Here is a 15205-nt window from a genome sequence, read left to right as displayed (position 1 = left end):
GCAGCATTCCCTTGGCTGGGCCTGAGACTGAGAGAGGCAATATTACATACTGTAGCATGTTTATTTTTATCAGCATGCACCCTCTCCCAGAAAATAAATAAATAAATAAACATAAACAAAATGCGTTCCTTCCATGTCCATTGCCACTTAATGAAAGCCCTGCCCAGAGGCTGCATGCCATTCCCTACCTGGTGGGCGCTGTGTATGTTGCCTATTGATCAGCTGGGGCCAGGCGCTGAGGTGTCGTGCTTACATACCAAACAGGCTCCCATTAACCCGTCCAGTGAGTGCGGTGGTTGCCCTGGAGACTAATTGCTGTTTATTTAAGGGCACAGAAATAAACATTGCATATATACTGTAACCATACTCTCCAGCCAGGCAGGGAGTCACAGATATAAATGTGGATTATTTTGTTTTGTGGGTGCCCTCTGATTTCATGGTATTTCACCTATTTATGGTCGGTATCCCGGCTTGCCTTGAGGGTGGACGCGAGGAGAAAGGGCCCTTCTGAAGGGGCCAGTATCTTGGGGGGCATCTGCATGATGCTGGGGCTGTTTGCGTAGAACCTCATATGTCATTTTATAAAAAGCAACATTGGGGAGGAGAAGCAGAGAAGGCCTGGTTTATAAACAAGGCCTGGGGCTAGAGTTTGTCCAGTGTCTGGGGACGGCCACCAGGTAATGGGGTAACAGGCCACAGTATCTGGCCAGCGGTTATTGCAATGCCATTCCCATCAAGTTCAGCTACCTAAAATTCCCCCCAGAATTATTAAGTCAATATACACACTAGATAAAGTACAGGTCCACATTGATAGCGAGCGCTGGGTGAGATCTCCTCATGCAGTGAATGAATACATTATCTGTTTCAATGCATATGTAAAGAGCTATAGTTAATTTCAATATGTGTATGTAGGCATTTCACTGTTAGTCCACACCTGTTGTTAACGAAGCATGTGACGAATAACATTTGATTGATATGAAGTGAAACATTACAACACTGAGCAGAAATCCCTTTGATTAGAAAAGGGCATATTTCCGATATGGGCCTAGCACAGTTGGATGACCTGTTTATATTTGTATATATTACAACATTATCCTGGCTATACTGACTATAATGTATTAGAACAGTATCCTGGCTATACTGACTATAATGTATTAGAACAGTATCCTGGCTATACTGACTATAATGTATTAGAACAGTATCCTGGCTATACTGACTATAATGTATTAGAACAGTATCCTGGCTATACTGACTATAATGTATTAGAACAGTATCCTGGCTATACTGATTATAATGTATTAGAACAGTATCCTGGCTATACTGACTATAATGTATTAGAACAGTATCCTGGCTATACTGACTATAATGTATTAGAACAGTATCCTGGCTATACTGACTATAATGTATTAGAACAGTATCCTGGCTATACTGACTATAATGTATTAGAACAGTATCCTGGCTATACTGACTATAATGTATTAGAACAGTATCCTGGCTATACTGACTATAATGTATTAGAACAGTATCCTGGCTATACTGACTATAATGTATTAGAACAGTATCCTGGCTATACTGACGATAATGTATTAGAACAGTATCCTGGCTATACTGACTATAATGTATTAGAACAGTATCCTGGCTATACTGACTATAATGTATTAGAACAGTATCCTGGCTATACTGACTATAATGTATTAGAACAGTATCCTGGCTATACTGATTATAATGTATTAGAACAGTATCCTGGCTATACTGACTATAATGTATTAGAACAGTATCCTGGCTATACTGACTATAATGTATTAGAACAGTATCCTGGCTATACTGACTATAATGTATTAGAACAGTATCCTGGCTATACTGACTATAATGTATTAGAACAGTATCCTGGCTATACTGACTATAATGTATTAGAACAGTATCCTGGCTATACTGACTATAATGTATTAGAACAGTATCCTGGCTATACTGACTATAATGTATTAGAACAGTATCCTGGCTATACTGATTATAATGTATTAGAACAGTATCCTGGCTATACTGACTATAATGTATCAGAACAGTATCCTGGCTATACTGATTATAATGTATTAGAACAGTATCCTGGCTATACTGATTATAATGTATTAGAACAGTATCCTGGCTATACTGACTATAATGTATTAGAACAGTATCCTGGCTATACTGACTATAATGTATTAGAACAGTATCCTGGCTATACTGACTATAATGTATTAGAACAGTATCCTGGCTATACTGACTATAATGTATTAGAACAGTATCCTGGCTATACTGACTATAATGTATTAGAACAGTATCCTGGCTATACTGACTATAATGTATTAGAACAGTATCCTGGCTATACTGATTATAATGTATTAGAACAGTATCCTGGCTATACTGACTATAATGTATTAGAACAGTATCCTGGCTATACTGATTATAATGTATTAGAACAGTATCCTGGCTATACTGACGATAATGTATTAGAACAGTATCCTGGCTATACTGACTATAATGTATTAGAACAGTATCCTGGCTATACTGACTATAACGTATTAGAACAGTATCCTGGCTATACTGACTATAATGTATTAGAACAGTATCCTGGCTATAATGACTATAGTGTATTAGAACAGTATCCTGGCTTTAATGACTATAATGTAAAAAACAGTATCCTGGCTTTAATTACTAAAATTTATAAGAACAGTATCCTGGCTTTAATGACTATAATGTATAAGAACAGTATCCTGGATTTAATTACTTTAATGTTTAAGAACAGTAGCCTGGCCTGATCCCTGTGTTTGTATTGTGATGAATTGTGACCTGAGGTTTACTGACTCACATGTTATATTTTACTAGTGAGGTTTCTCTCTCTCTCTGACATACAGTACAGTACAGTACAGTACAGTACAGTACAGTACAGTACAGTACAGTACGCTGCTACAACAGAACCAAGAAAGCTTTAATCCAACCTGCCAAAGCCTTCTAACAGGCCTGATTTGTTCAGGGCTAAAAGTAAACAGTACTGGTTCACTTGCAACAATGAAAACAAGCCCTTCGAATGCAGTGAAGACAAAAGGGACAGTGATATACTCCTTTGACCTTGTTCTGGAAGAAGAAAAGCCTTGACTTGACATGTCCCGATCCTGAATCACCCCTCCGTCCTCTGCCAATTATGAGCCAATAGAGGAATCGTTTTACAACCATGTTGTACTTACATGTAGCCTACTGTGCAAAAGTCCACAAAGGAGGAGGAGGTTTTCCGTAGCCTGGTCCCAGATATTTTTGTGCTGTTTTGCCAACCCTTTTCGTCAGTGTCACACCAAAAAATTGCCCAAACAGATGTGGGACTAGGCTAGGTTTTAGGCTAGGTTCCAGGCTAGGTTTCAGGCTAGGTTTCAGGGTAGGTTAGAGGCCAGGTTCCAGGAGTTCCAGGCTAGGTTCCAGGCTAGGTTTCAGGGTAGGTTCTAGGCCAGGTTCCAGGAGTTCCAGGCTAGGTTCCAGGAGTTTTAGGCTAGGTTACCTGTGCTTGCTGGGGGATAGTCAGGTATTGTTCTTCCATTTTGAGAGCAGGAGCATGGTTTATTTAGTGTGTTGATTAGACTTAATTGACATTCATTTGACTGAGTCGCTGATTTGATAAATAGAGAAATGGTGAGGATTGTGGAAAACGTTTTATTCTCAGATCTATGGGCCAATATAAACGTAATCCAACACTTCATACACACAAAGACATCTAAACATCTAAACATAACCTAAGGATTGTGTATTTGTTTACTTCTGTAACCATATGATCATACATTGAGAATCCCCAACAGAAGATGGGAGACTGAATGGTCTAAACTGAAATGGAAAATCAAGGTCACACAATTAGAGATTTTTTTAGAAGACATTTCCACCCATAAAAATGCAACCAACTAATCCACAATGTTAAGTTGGTCCATGTTTTCCATAACATAAATCATGTTGCTTGATTTTAATGCAATGCCAAAAATCTGAGAATTTGAAACAGTCACAACATGCTTTCAGTGCATGCTTGGTCTGCAGAGAACCTTTCCTGCCAGAGCATCTCAGTGGATGGAACTGTTTACCAAATTACCGTACATAAATCCTTACATGGAAACATCCCCAGTCCCGAATGGAAAAAGATTGTCTTGTGTGTGCGTGTGCGTGTGTGCGTGTTACCTAGCAACAAGACATGAATGGTACAGACTTAAATTAGAGAAACCACTTAGTTTTGGACATTTGGTATAAAAGGTGGAAACTCAAAGGATCCCGCAAAGGAATTGGTAGTAGGCCTATTTGTAAAAACGCTTACTTTACTTAATTACTCCCAATTACAGATTTGTTAAAAGTCTTTAGTAGGCTAAACGATACTATTTTGCGTGCCTTGCATAGTTACATCTAGCTACTTCTTGCAGTGTTGAAAACGGTGTATTGTCCTTCCACTCCATTGTAAAGATAACATCCAGAACATTTTAAAAGGGCGATAAAGCATACCAGAGAGATGTGCTGAGTGTTCTCAGAATGCACTTAATAAAGATGAACAAATGAGCAAATTGGAAATGCCCCATTGCGTTGTCACTGTCATAAAGTAAATATTGTTGATCCCCTATGATTTGATCCTGCTTCTTGAGGTAGGGAGCCATCTAGTGGTGGCTATGGCCAAGAAATCAGACTGAATCTGAAATTTGAATCATATTTTGTACATGCACACGATTTTTTTTTGTTGAGATGTCTCGCTAATTTATAATATTTCACTATCCATTGATTAGCACAAGTTACGAAAACGCCTGTTTTTGATTTTTGAAATTTGGTTTCTCCGGGCCACTGTATATTTGTTTCGAAACTTCCTCACGTGACATCAGTCCAAGTGAAGATGTCAACATCATCAACAGAGTACACTTGAAGTTATTTGATTGATGCTTTTGTCGTATTGCTGGCAATCGGGAGGGAATGACGGTGTTGACCACTGCTTGATTGTCACATAAGATAGCTAAGGTATGTTGTTGTCTCAAGAAATAGTCTATGGAACGTTATCCAAGACAAGCTACAACAGCTAGCTAGAGATAGATTCGTGTTGGCTTTGTGAGTAGCCCAGTTTAACGTTCACAAACAACTGCAGGTCCTGCATTGCAATGTACTCTACATAGGTAGCTAATAAGCTAGCTGGTATTTAACCAGTATCCTACAAGTTAGCTTCCATCATCTCTATACTGTAAGTTGAGACCGTATTTTTATTTTAACAATTTGTGGTATTGTTTGGGTTGTTTGCACGTGTCACATTTCTCCAGCATCATCTGTCTCGGTCTTCTCATCTATTTTATGGTGCATTGTTTACCTGCAGGATGGCTGGATGTCACAGTGGCCAATCCACCCTTGTCAACAGCTTGGCCACTCTGCTTCGGAATCATGGTATAGTAACATCACCACCGTCTCTTGAAATCATGTCTGTCTCCCAAAACATATTCTAGATATAGCCCCTGTTATCCCAGACCTGCTAATCGGTTCTTTTGACTTTGTTAGAAATTATTAGGGCCTCATTGCTATACTGTAGCTACATGCTTAATATATTTTATGTTGCATTATAACGGCTGGTTTTAAGTGGTGTGTTACCATTGTCTCTCCTCTCTCCAGGTGCATCTGTGCTGGACGGCAGCAGTACACTGACTCTACAGGCAGACTCTCTGCAGCACCTAGGTCGTTTGTTTGAGCAGTACCTCCTCTCCAGGACTCACCAACATGGCTTCCTGGCTCTGCCCTCACACCCTGCTGACACCGCCTCCCTGCTGCAGCTCCAGTTCCTGTTCGACGTGCTGCAGAAGACTGTCTCCCTCAAGGTGTGTGTGTGTGTGTGGCCTGCTCTATTTGAGAATAGTTTTGTAATAGATGTATGCATAACTTGCTCAGCACTTCATAAATGTTCCAACTTAAAGTGAATTATGTCGACATCTGAGGGAATTTCATTGCGCCACTAGGTGGAGCTATAGCATTCTGTATAATGTTCTTTGGCCTTTGGTTTTTCATTCCTAGCTCATCAATCCACCCGGGTCGAGGCTTCAGTCAGTGGTCAAGATCTTTCCTTTCAAGTCTCTCAAGTCCTTAGAGGTATGGGAGGAAAATGTGTGCGCTTCTCCTTTGTAACAAAACAGTATACATTTTGTATATAGATGAATCTGTCTTACTCTGGGCCTGTTCTCTCCCAGTTGAAGCGTATCCCCCCTCACTGTCTGGAGGACCTGAGGGGAGTCTACTCTCAGTTAGAGGTCTTCACCTGCTCCAGGAGCCTCGGTTCCCTGGAGGTAACACACACACTTCACCGTTTTCTCTTTCTGAATAACAGACCCCTTTGCGTTTGAGTTTGAGCCAGTGTCATTGTTGCAGGAGCTACTGTCTCTGTGTGGGGGAGACCTCAGCTCTGCACTGCCCTGGCTGGAGCTGCACACCCTCAACTTCAGCTACAACGCTATAGTCTGCCTGGATGAGTCACTGGTAAGACACTCACACATGCTCCTGCTCACTGGTTTATTTATTCACTGACTTTGACTTTTTCATGTGAATCACTTTTTTTAGCCATGTTTTAATGTGAGTCACTCTGCCTTTTTTTTTTTAGAGTTTACTGAATGTTCTGAAGTCTCTGGATCTTAGTCACAATAAAATCCAGGAGTGTGCTGACTTTCTCAAGGTATTTCTGGATAGGTTTTGTGTCTGTGTGTTGAGAGGGGGTCAGAGTTGGAGTCATGCAGTAAGTTACTGCACTGGGCTATCTCCATATCTACTGTCTCTCTCTCCTCCTCCTCTCTCAGCCTCTGAGTGAGCTAGAGCACCTCAACCTGGGCTATAACAATCTCCAGAGAGCACCAACGCTGGGTTTGAGCTCCAGAGCCAAACTCCTCACTCTCATCCTCAGCAACAACGAGCTGGAGACCATCAACGGTACTGTAACACTTCTGATAGACACCATCTGGTCATGGTATAATGAATGATAGTATGGTGGTTTCTCTACGGAAAATGTGATATTTAAAAAAAAAAATGTTTTACCACAGCCCTAATGTTGATATTATCCCTAAACGTTTGCCAAAAATCATCAATACCAAATAGTTAGCAATAGTATTCCATCTGCAAACTCCCTCAAGACTACCTGCTATGCACAACCCCTTGAACTGACCTCTATCAGTATTGGAACAGAGAGGGACTTCAGACAATCAAAGCCTTGGACAAGACAAGGACATTAGCCAATCAAAGCCTTGGATCTGTTTACACCCTTGTGTCCACAAACAGTTGGGGGTTATAGATAAACAGGAAGCTAGGAATATATTAATATACTGGCATACTCCAGCGTTTGTTTGCCAGTACTGCCTATCTGCCCATCTCTCTCCCCCAACCGTCTCCCTATTGTTCAGTGTACTCTCTAAGAAGTCTCTGTTAGTCTTGGATGGCTGACTCTGTCCCCGTCTCAGTATGAGATGCCTAGATGTCTGATTTGTGTGTGTGTGACTGTGACCCTATGCAGGAGTGGAGCAGTTGTCGTCCCTACAGCACCTGGACTTGGCCTACAACCTGCTACTGGATCACTCCCAGCTGGCTCCTCTGTCTATGCTGCACAGTCTCAACATGGTGAAGGAGAGAGAACTTAGAAGTGTGCTTATCAGTAGTTTACTGTGTGACAGCCTCTGTTATCCCAGACCCGCTGACCTGTAGCCTCGGTGTTATCCCAGACCCGCTGACCTGTAGCCTCGGTGTTATCCCAGACCCGCTGACCTGTAGCCTCGGTGTTATCCCAGACCCGCTGACCTGTAGCCTCGGTGTTATCCCAGACCCGCTGACCTGTAGCCTCGGTGTTATCCCAGACCCGCTGACCTGTAGCCTCGGTGTTATCCCAGACCCGCTGACCTGTAGCCTCGGTGTTATCCCAGACCCGCTGACCTGTAGCCTCGTTGTTATCCCAGACCCGCTGACCTGTAGCCTCGGTGTTATCCCAGACCCGCTGACCTGTAGCCTCGTTGTTATCCCAGACCCGCTGACCTGTAGCCTCGGTGTTATCCCAGACCCGCTGACCTGTAGCCTCGGTGTTATCCCAGACCCGCTGACCTGTAGCCTCGGTGTTATCCCAGACCCGCTGACCTGTAGCCTCTGTGTTATCCCAGACCCGCTGACCTGTAGCCTCGGTGTTATCCCAGACCCGCTGACCTGTAGCCTCGGTGTTATCCCAGACCCGCTGACCTGTAGCCTCGGTGTTATCCCAGACCCGCTGACCTGTAGCCTCGTTGTTATCCCAGACCCGCTGACCTGTAGCCTCGGTGTTATCCCAGACCCGCTGACCTGTAGCCTCGTTGTTATCCCAGACCCGCTGACCTGTAGCCTCGGTGTTATCCCAGACCCGCTGACCTGTAGCCTCTGTGTTATCCCAGACCCGCTGACCTGTAGCCTCTGTCTCTTCTTAGCTGAATCTGAAGGGCAACCCACTCTTCTTCCAGAAGACCCACAGAACATGCACTGTCCGCCACCTCTCCCCCAAGGCTGCCTACCTCAGAGTGAGTGAGAGGGGGAGGGAGGGAGAAAAATCGGAAAGCTGAATTTGGACCCAGTCTTTTTTTCATGATCCTCTGTCTCCTCCTGGAGTTTAATATTGTCTCTCACCTCTAGCTCAGACTGGACAGCAGCCCTCTCTCCTCCTCAGAGTTGTCAGTGAGTAGGCCCTCCTGTGGGTCAGCAGGCATATACTCGACACTTCTCCAGTCTTGTTGGGTCACTTGTTGATGTGCACTTTAAGTCCTTTTGTGGGATTCGCCACTTTTGTACCAGATAGTCTTAACATGGGACCGCCCCCCCCACCTTCACAGGTGCTACCCAAACCGGGACAGCTGATTGGGAAGCTCCAGTCCCAGGCCTCGCCCTTGATCACCAGGGCTTCAGAGCGGGGTAACCAGGAAGTAGTGTCCAGCGGGGGTGGGGAGTTGAGTGACAGCCTGTCAGTCAGCGAGGTGAGAGTGACACGACAACGCAAGAAGAAAGCCAAAGTAAGTCAGCTACACAGCTCACTGAGAGGCTGGTGGTCTGTCCCCACCCCCTAACCACTCTGTGTACCTGTTAAAACCCTGGCCAGCTAGAAGAAATGCATATTAATAGCTTTAACTAACTAACTAAGGGGGCTAGGGGGTGTCTACGGGGTAAGGGGCTAGGGGGTGTCTACGGGGTAGGGAGCTAGGGGGTGTCTAAGGGGTAAGGGAGCTAGGGGGTGTCTAAGGGGTAAGGGAGCTAGGGGGTGTCTAAGGGGTAAGGGAGCTAGGGGGGTGTCTAAGGGGTAAGGGAGCTAGGGGGTGTCTACGGGGTAAGGGAGCTAGGGGGTGTCTACGGGGTAAGGGGGCTAGGGGGTGTCTACGGGGTAAGGGGGTGTCTACGGGGTAGGGAGCTAGGGGGTGTCTAAGGGGTAAGGGAGCTAGGGGGTGTCTAAGGGGTAAGGGAGCTAGGGGGTGTCTAAGGGGTAAGGGAGCTAGGGGGTGTCTACGGGGTAAGGGGGCTAGGGGAGTGTCTACGGGGTAAGGGGGTGTCTACGGGGTAGGGGTCTAGGGGGTGTCTAAGGGGTCTAGGGGGTGTCTAAGGGGTAAGGGGGCTAGGGGGTGTCTAAGGGGTAGGGAGCTAGGGGGTGTCTAAGGGGTAGGGGCTAGGGAGTGTCTACGGGGTAAGGGGGTGTCTACGGGGTAGGGGTCTAGGGGGTGTCTAAGGGGTCTAGGGGGTGTCTAAGGGGTAAGGGGGGCTAGGGGGTGTCTAAGGGGTAGGGAGCTAGGGGGTGTCTACGGGGTAGGGGCATGGGGGGTTCTACGGGGTAAGGGGGCTAGGGGGAGTCTACGGGGTAAGGGGGGCTAGGGGGTGTCTATGGGGTAGGGAGCTAGGAGGTGTCTACGGGGTAGGGAGCTAGGGGGTGTCTAAGGGGTAAGGGGGCTAGGGGGTGTCTACGGGGTAGGGGGGCTAGGGGGTGTCTAAGGGGTCTAGGGGGTGTCTAAGGGGTAAGGGGTCTAGGGGGTGTCTAAGGGGTAAGGGGGCTAGGGGGTGTCTAAGGGGTAAGGGGGCTAGGGGGTGTCTAAGGGGTAAAGGACGAAGGGGGTGTATACGGGGTAAGACCCTGGGGGTGTCTACGGGGTAAGGGTGTGTCTACGGAGTAAGGGGGGGCTAGGGGGTGTCTACGGGGTAAGGGGGTGTCTACGGGGTAAGGGGGTGTCTACGGGGTAAGGTGGGCTAAGGGGTGTCTACGGGGTAAGACCCTAGGGGGTGTCTACTGGGTAAGGGTGTGTCTACGGGGTAAGGGGGGGCTAGGGGGTGTCTACGGGGTAAGGTGTTTAGGGGGTGTCTACGGGGTAAGGATGTGTCTACGGGGTAAGGGGCTAGGGGGTGTCTACGGGGTAAGGGGGTGTCTACGGGGTAAGGGGGTGTCTACGGGGTAAGGGGGTGTCTACGGGGTAAGGTTAATTTGGAATTAACAAATCAATACAGGCAGAGGAGAAGGACCATGTGTCTGGAATGTCGTGTGTATAATATATATATCTGTGTTGTTTCAGAGTAAGGTGAGGGTGAGACGGGCCAGCATCTCAGAGCCCAGTGACTATGAACCCAGACCACAGTCCTCTATACAAGGTAAACTGTTCGTGTGTGTGTGTATATATATAGATAGATATCTCTAAAAACCGCCTCTCTATTTCAGACATCATTCTCCCTCACCAGAAGGAGATTGAACGCATGGACAGTTTCAGGGACCAACTGGGTGAGGATTGGCTGCGCTACCAGCATCACCTAGAGGGGGCGCCAATCGCCACCCTAGAAGTGGCGGACAGGCCAGCTCCTCCACACCTCACCAACAGTCTCCGTGCCACCCCCTCCCCAACCAACAACAGCCCTGTCCAGGCAAGCCCCGCCACCTTTAAGCCCTCTTCTCCAGACCTGGAAGTCCCGGAGGTTCTACCCCCACCACTCCTCTCGTCTGAGCCCAAGGAGGAGGCCTCAGCCTGGGATGCAGATCTTGAGACAGAGTCCACCCTCCAGTGGCCTGACCACAGCCTCGGGCACACAGAGTCCACCCTGGAGACTACTATGGCAGAGGGACTGGGTCAGGGGTTAGAGGGGCCACCAGCGACACCCACGGACACCAGAGAAGAAGAGGAGGAGGACTTGGGAGGTAGGAGCACTTCAGAACTAGCAGTAACACACCTGATTTGAAGTAGACAACTTATCATCCAGCCCTCAACTAGTCCAGCCAGCTGTGCTAGAGTGGGAATACAACCAAAATGTGCAAAGACTGGGGGGGTTCCAAAGGAACTGATTGGGCAACGCTGAGCCAACCTTTGACCTCTCTTTCTTCTGTCTCTAGTTGACCTGTGTCACCCCCTGCTTGTGGGAGTACTATCATCATCGGAGGAGGAGGAGGGGCTGAGGAGGAACAACAGGGCCCAGTGTCCAGTGTTCCTCAGGGTCAAGCCAAGACACGTCCTGGAGGTGGACATGAGCAGGGGTCAGTTGCAGGCCCGGCTAGAGTTGGACAGTCTGGGGAGGTTCACCATGTCCCAGGTCACCTGGACTGACAGGGTGAGGAGCGGGGGGAGGGAAGGAGAGGGATGGTGGGGGAGGGGAATTATGCCGAGAGGAAGGGGGGTGATTTATTTTTGGTGTTGCCTGAAATGATGAAAGAAGTATATGTTTTGTATTTGTTCTAAAGATAGTTCTCTCTCTCTCTCTAGGAGGTGGAGCGAACTCTTCCTGCGGTAGAGCTTCACTTCCGTTACATCAGCAGAGAGAGGAGGAAGAGACGCTATGTTATGCTGGATGATGACCCCCAGGAGGCACTGCAGGTAACACAATAGGGATGTGACAAATGGAAAATGCTCTTACCGGTTAAACAGACATTTTTTTTAAAGTCCGTTTTCCATTTAAACTCCACGTGAATTCACAATGCAGCTACTCTGCTGCTAGCAACGCTTTGGGTCTCACAGTACGTCCCTTTCAGATGGTTAAGCATCGCACCTGTACTACCATTACTCTACCTCAACTCCACAAAGTCTGCATTTCCTTCTCATTTAACTTGTGAAAGTATTGCCATACCGGACTATGCTGCTGTCGCTTGTCTTTCTCTGCCATTTTGCGAACTGTTAACGATGGTGACGTAGTGTTTTGAGAGTGTCGACTCCAATAGAATTGATACCTCGTCTCCTTGCACGTCGACTCCCGGTGCTGACTCCCATTTCTGAGTTTCAAGATTGACTCCTAAGATTCAGTATTCTTGGAACGGAGGAGAATGATTAGTTGCCGTACTTCTGAGAACACAAACAATCGCATCTTTCATAGCGAGGGACCGACAGAGAGGAGAGGGGCACAGTATCGGCAGGTCAGCCACCAGGCAGACGGAGTCAGGACCGTGCACTAGACCTATCTATCTGCAATCAAAAACAGCATTCTATTGCGAGATACTGCGTCTCGCAATTTCTTGGCTTGCAACTTCAGTAAAGCGGGGCCCATCATCAATGAATAGGTTAGGATGTTCTACACGCAGCAGACCGGAGCCTGATCACACACTCACATCATTAGCGAAGAGAAAGATCAGGGGTGTAGTCATTAGTCCAAACAGTTGTAAAACGTCCACAAGGCTGCGGTCAGTACTCCATGGATGTTGCCATCAGTCCTACAGATCAGGCCTTGCTCATTAGGCCCAATGATATCTATCTTGTTGTTTGTGTGTTTTACGTAAGCAGCCATTGGAATGTTCTGTATTCTGAATGTTCTGTTTTCTTGTTTGGACTTGCATGTGGGTACAATACAAATTTGAAGTAGCCAGTCATCATACAACTGTTCTATCGGAAAATACAAGGACTGTTATTAAAGTTTGAAAGAATGTCTTGGAAGATACATGATTGTAAATACGGCGGTGTTGTGTTGTTGCCAGGCACTGACAGAGGTCCTGTCGCGGGTGGTGGAGGAGAATGAGCGGCGAGTCATGGAGGGTCGTCCCAGCTGTGTCCGCCTGCAGTGTCTTCGCTGTGGGTCAGAGTTCATACAGCGGGGAGGGAAGGAGCAGGAGGATGGAGGGAGATTGAGAGGATGGACAGGACTGGAAGAGCAGCAGCAGGAGGACGAGTGGAAGAACAAGTGCAGAGAAGATGGATTGGGTGAGAGAGGCACACTTGTACAGGAACACGGATGCTAGGGACTGGCACGGTTATTCAAATATTACAATATCCAAACCAATGTCAGTATTCCATTTTTTTCTTCTCTCCCTCTGTGCCCCACACACACACAGACACACACACACACAGACACACACACACACAGACCATCACACACACACACACAGACCATCACACAGACCATCACACACAGACAGACCATCACACACACAGACCATCACACACACAGACCATCACACACACACAGACCATAACACACACAGACCATAACACGCACACACACACAGACCATAACACACACACACACACAGACCATCACACACACACACAGACCATCACACACACATACACACATACACACACACACAGACAGACAGACAGACAGACAGACCATCACACACACACAGACCATCACACACACACAGACCATCACACACACACAGACCATCACACACACACAGACCATCACACACACACAGACACACAGACCATCACACACACACAGACACACAGACCATCACACACACACACACACACACACACACACAGACCATCACACACACACACAGACAGACAGACCATCACACACACAGACCATCACTCACACACACACACACACACACACAGACCATCACACACTCACCATCACTCTCACCCAATCTGGATATGTGAAAAAAGATCATGATATTATTTGAATACTGAAATCATTTCAAATGCCCATACCTAACACATGGACACACCCACATACAGTCATGCATGCAAACATACAGGTAACTGCCAAAATAAAGGAAACACTTGGGTAAATGAGGGATAAAAAGTATATTGAAAGCAGGTGCTTCCACACAGGTGTGGAATTAACCAATAAAATATCCCATCATGCTTAGGGTCATGTATATAAATGCCCATTATTTTGGTTACCATGGCTAGAAGAAGATATCTGAGTGACTTTGAAAGAGGTGTCTCAAAGCTGTCACCAGATCTCAACCCAATCAAAAACGTATGTAGGGCTGGGCGACTTATATTGAATGAATTTGATTAATTCAGATGTATGTTTTCGCAGGATATTCCAAATGCCTGTATCGCAAGAATCAAGTTTTTATAAGAGTTTTTATGAGCGTTTTATGTCTGCTTGTTCTCATATATTTTTGGTCTCGTCTCCTTCGCTCCTCTGTGCTGTGTGCACCTTCCTATTTACACCTGAGATCTGTATATAATGACGAGATGCTTATGTCTCCACCCTAACAATTCAGTCGTTGTCCAAAATTCGGGAAGGCAGGCGACAAGCTTAGATCCAAAATAACCCCATAGAAATGCAGATTTTGGTGAGAGTGAAACCTCTTGCTTTGCATCTTCCTCTCTGTTTACACACACCAAGCCCCTTCCCCTGCCACTCACAACAACAAAGATGGGAGATCACTTCCTCCTCTGATAATCGGTTACAACTCGCTATTTGCATTTGAGACTTAGTCCAACAGAATCTGTTATGTGGAAACCGAAAACACATTGAGACATTATTTTACTGCAATAGAGAAGTTATCCTGTCTCAACTCCTCAAATTGCATGCAGAGCAGACACTATGAAAACAAGAGTATCGATGAACATTGATTCTGGAAAATGAATGCTCAGTTTGGTACCACGTTCCGCTAGCAGCGTTTTATTCAAAGACCGTTATATTTGCTGTCTAGTCTGTTTTATAAATGTGCAATAAGCATAAAGCACAATGACGTAAGGAATTGGAAACTCGTTCTCATAGCTGTCTAGTCTGTTTTATAAATGTGCAATAAGCATAAAGCACAATTACATAAGGAATTGGCAACTCGTTCTCATTCTGAGAAATAAGATGGGCCACTTGATTTCAACATCTGAACAAAGTGGACAGGCTAGCATGCTGTTCAAACAATTGGAGATGGACAGAAGGGTGTTTTATAACAATTCAACTGTTCTACCTTGTTGGCTAGCGAATTAAACTAAGCAAAAAAGAAACGTCCCTTTTTCAGGACCCTGTCTTTTTAAAGATAATTTGTAAAAATCCA

At 46.0% G+C, this 15205-nt stretch overlaps 1 protein-coding gene across 3 annotated transcripts in view; it reads left to right on the top strand.

Moving 5' to 3' along the window:
* Positions 1-15205, top strand: part of LOC106574604 (serine/threonine-protein kinase 11-interacting protein) — a 48297-nt gene that overhangs the window by 740 nt on the left and 32352 nt on the right. The window contains exons 1-17 of one of the 3 annotated variants that reach the window (XM_014150583.2): positions 4833-5004; positions 5351-5418; positions 5641-5843; positions 6037-6111; positions 6210-6305; positions 6388-6495; positions 6617-6688; positions 6810-6939; positions 7517-7620; positions 8448-8537; positions 8650-8691; positions 8847-9023; positions 10560-10635; positions 10703-11173; positions 11366-11580; positions 11733-11843; positions 12932-13154. In XM_014150583.2, the coding sequence (XP_014006058.2) occupies positions 5352-5418; positions 5641-5843; positions 6037-6111; positions 6210-6305; positions 6388-6495; positions 6617-6688; positions 6810-6939; positions 7517-7620; positions 8448-8537; positions 8650-8691; positions 8847-9023; positions 10560-10635; positions 10703-11173; positions 11366-11580; positions 11733-11843; positions 12932-13154 (2260 nt within the window). In that variant the 5' untranslated portion in view covers positions 4833-5004; position 5351. Of the gene's footprint in view, positions 1-4832; positions 5222-5350; positions 5419-5640; positions 5844-6036; positions 6112-6209; positions 6306-6387; positions 6496-6616; positions 6689-6809; positions 6940-7516; positions 7621-8447; positions 8538-8649; positions 8692-8846; positions 9024-10559; positions 10636-10702; positions 11174-11365; positions 11581-11732; positions 11844-12931; positions 13155-15205 lie in introns of those variants that run through there. The other 2 variants (XM_014150584.2, XM_045697867.1) reach the window with 2 other exon arrangements.

This window comes from Salmo salar, chromosome ssa16, assembly GCF_905237065.1.
Source record: "Salmo salar chromosome ssa16, Ssal_v3.1, whole genome shotgun sequence".
Lineage (NCBI taxonomy): Eukaryota > Metazoa > Chordata > Actinopteri > Salmoniformes > Salmonidae > Salmo > Salmo salar.
Note: the sequence above shows the minus strand (reverse complement) of the source record. Positions and strands in the feature narration are given on the sequence as shown.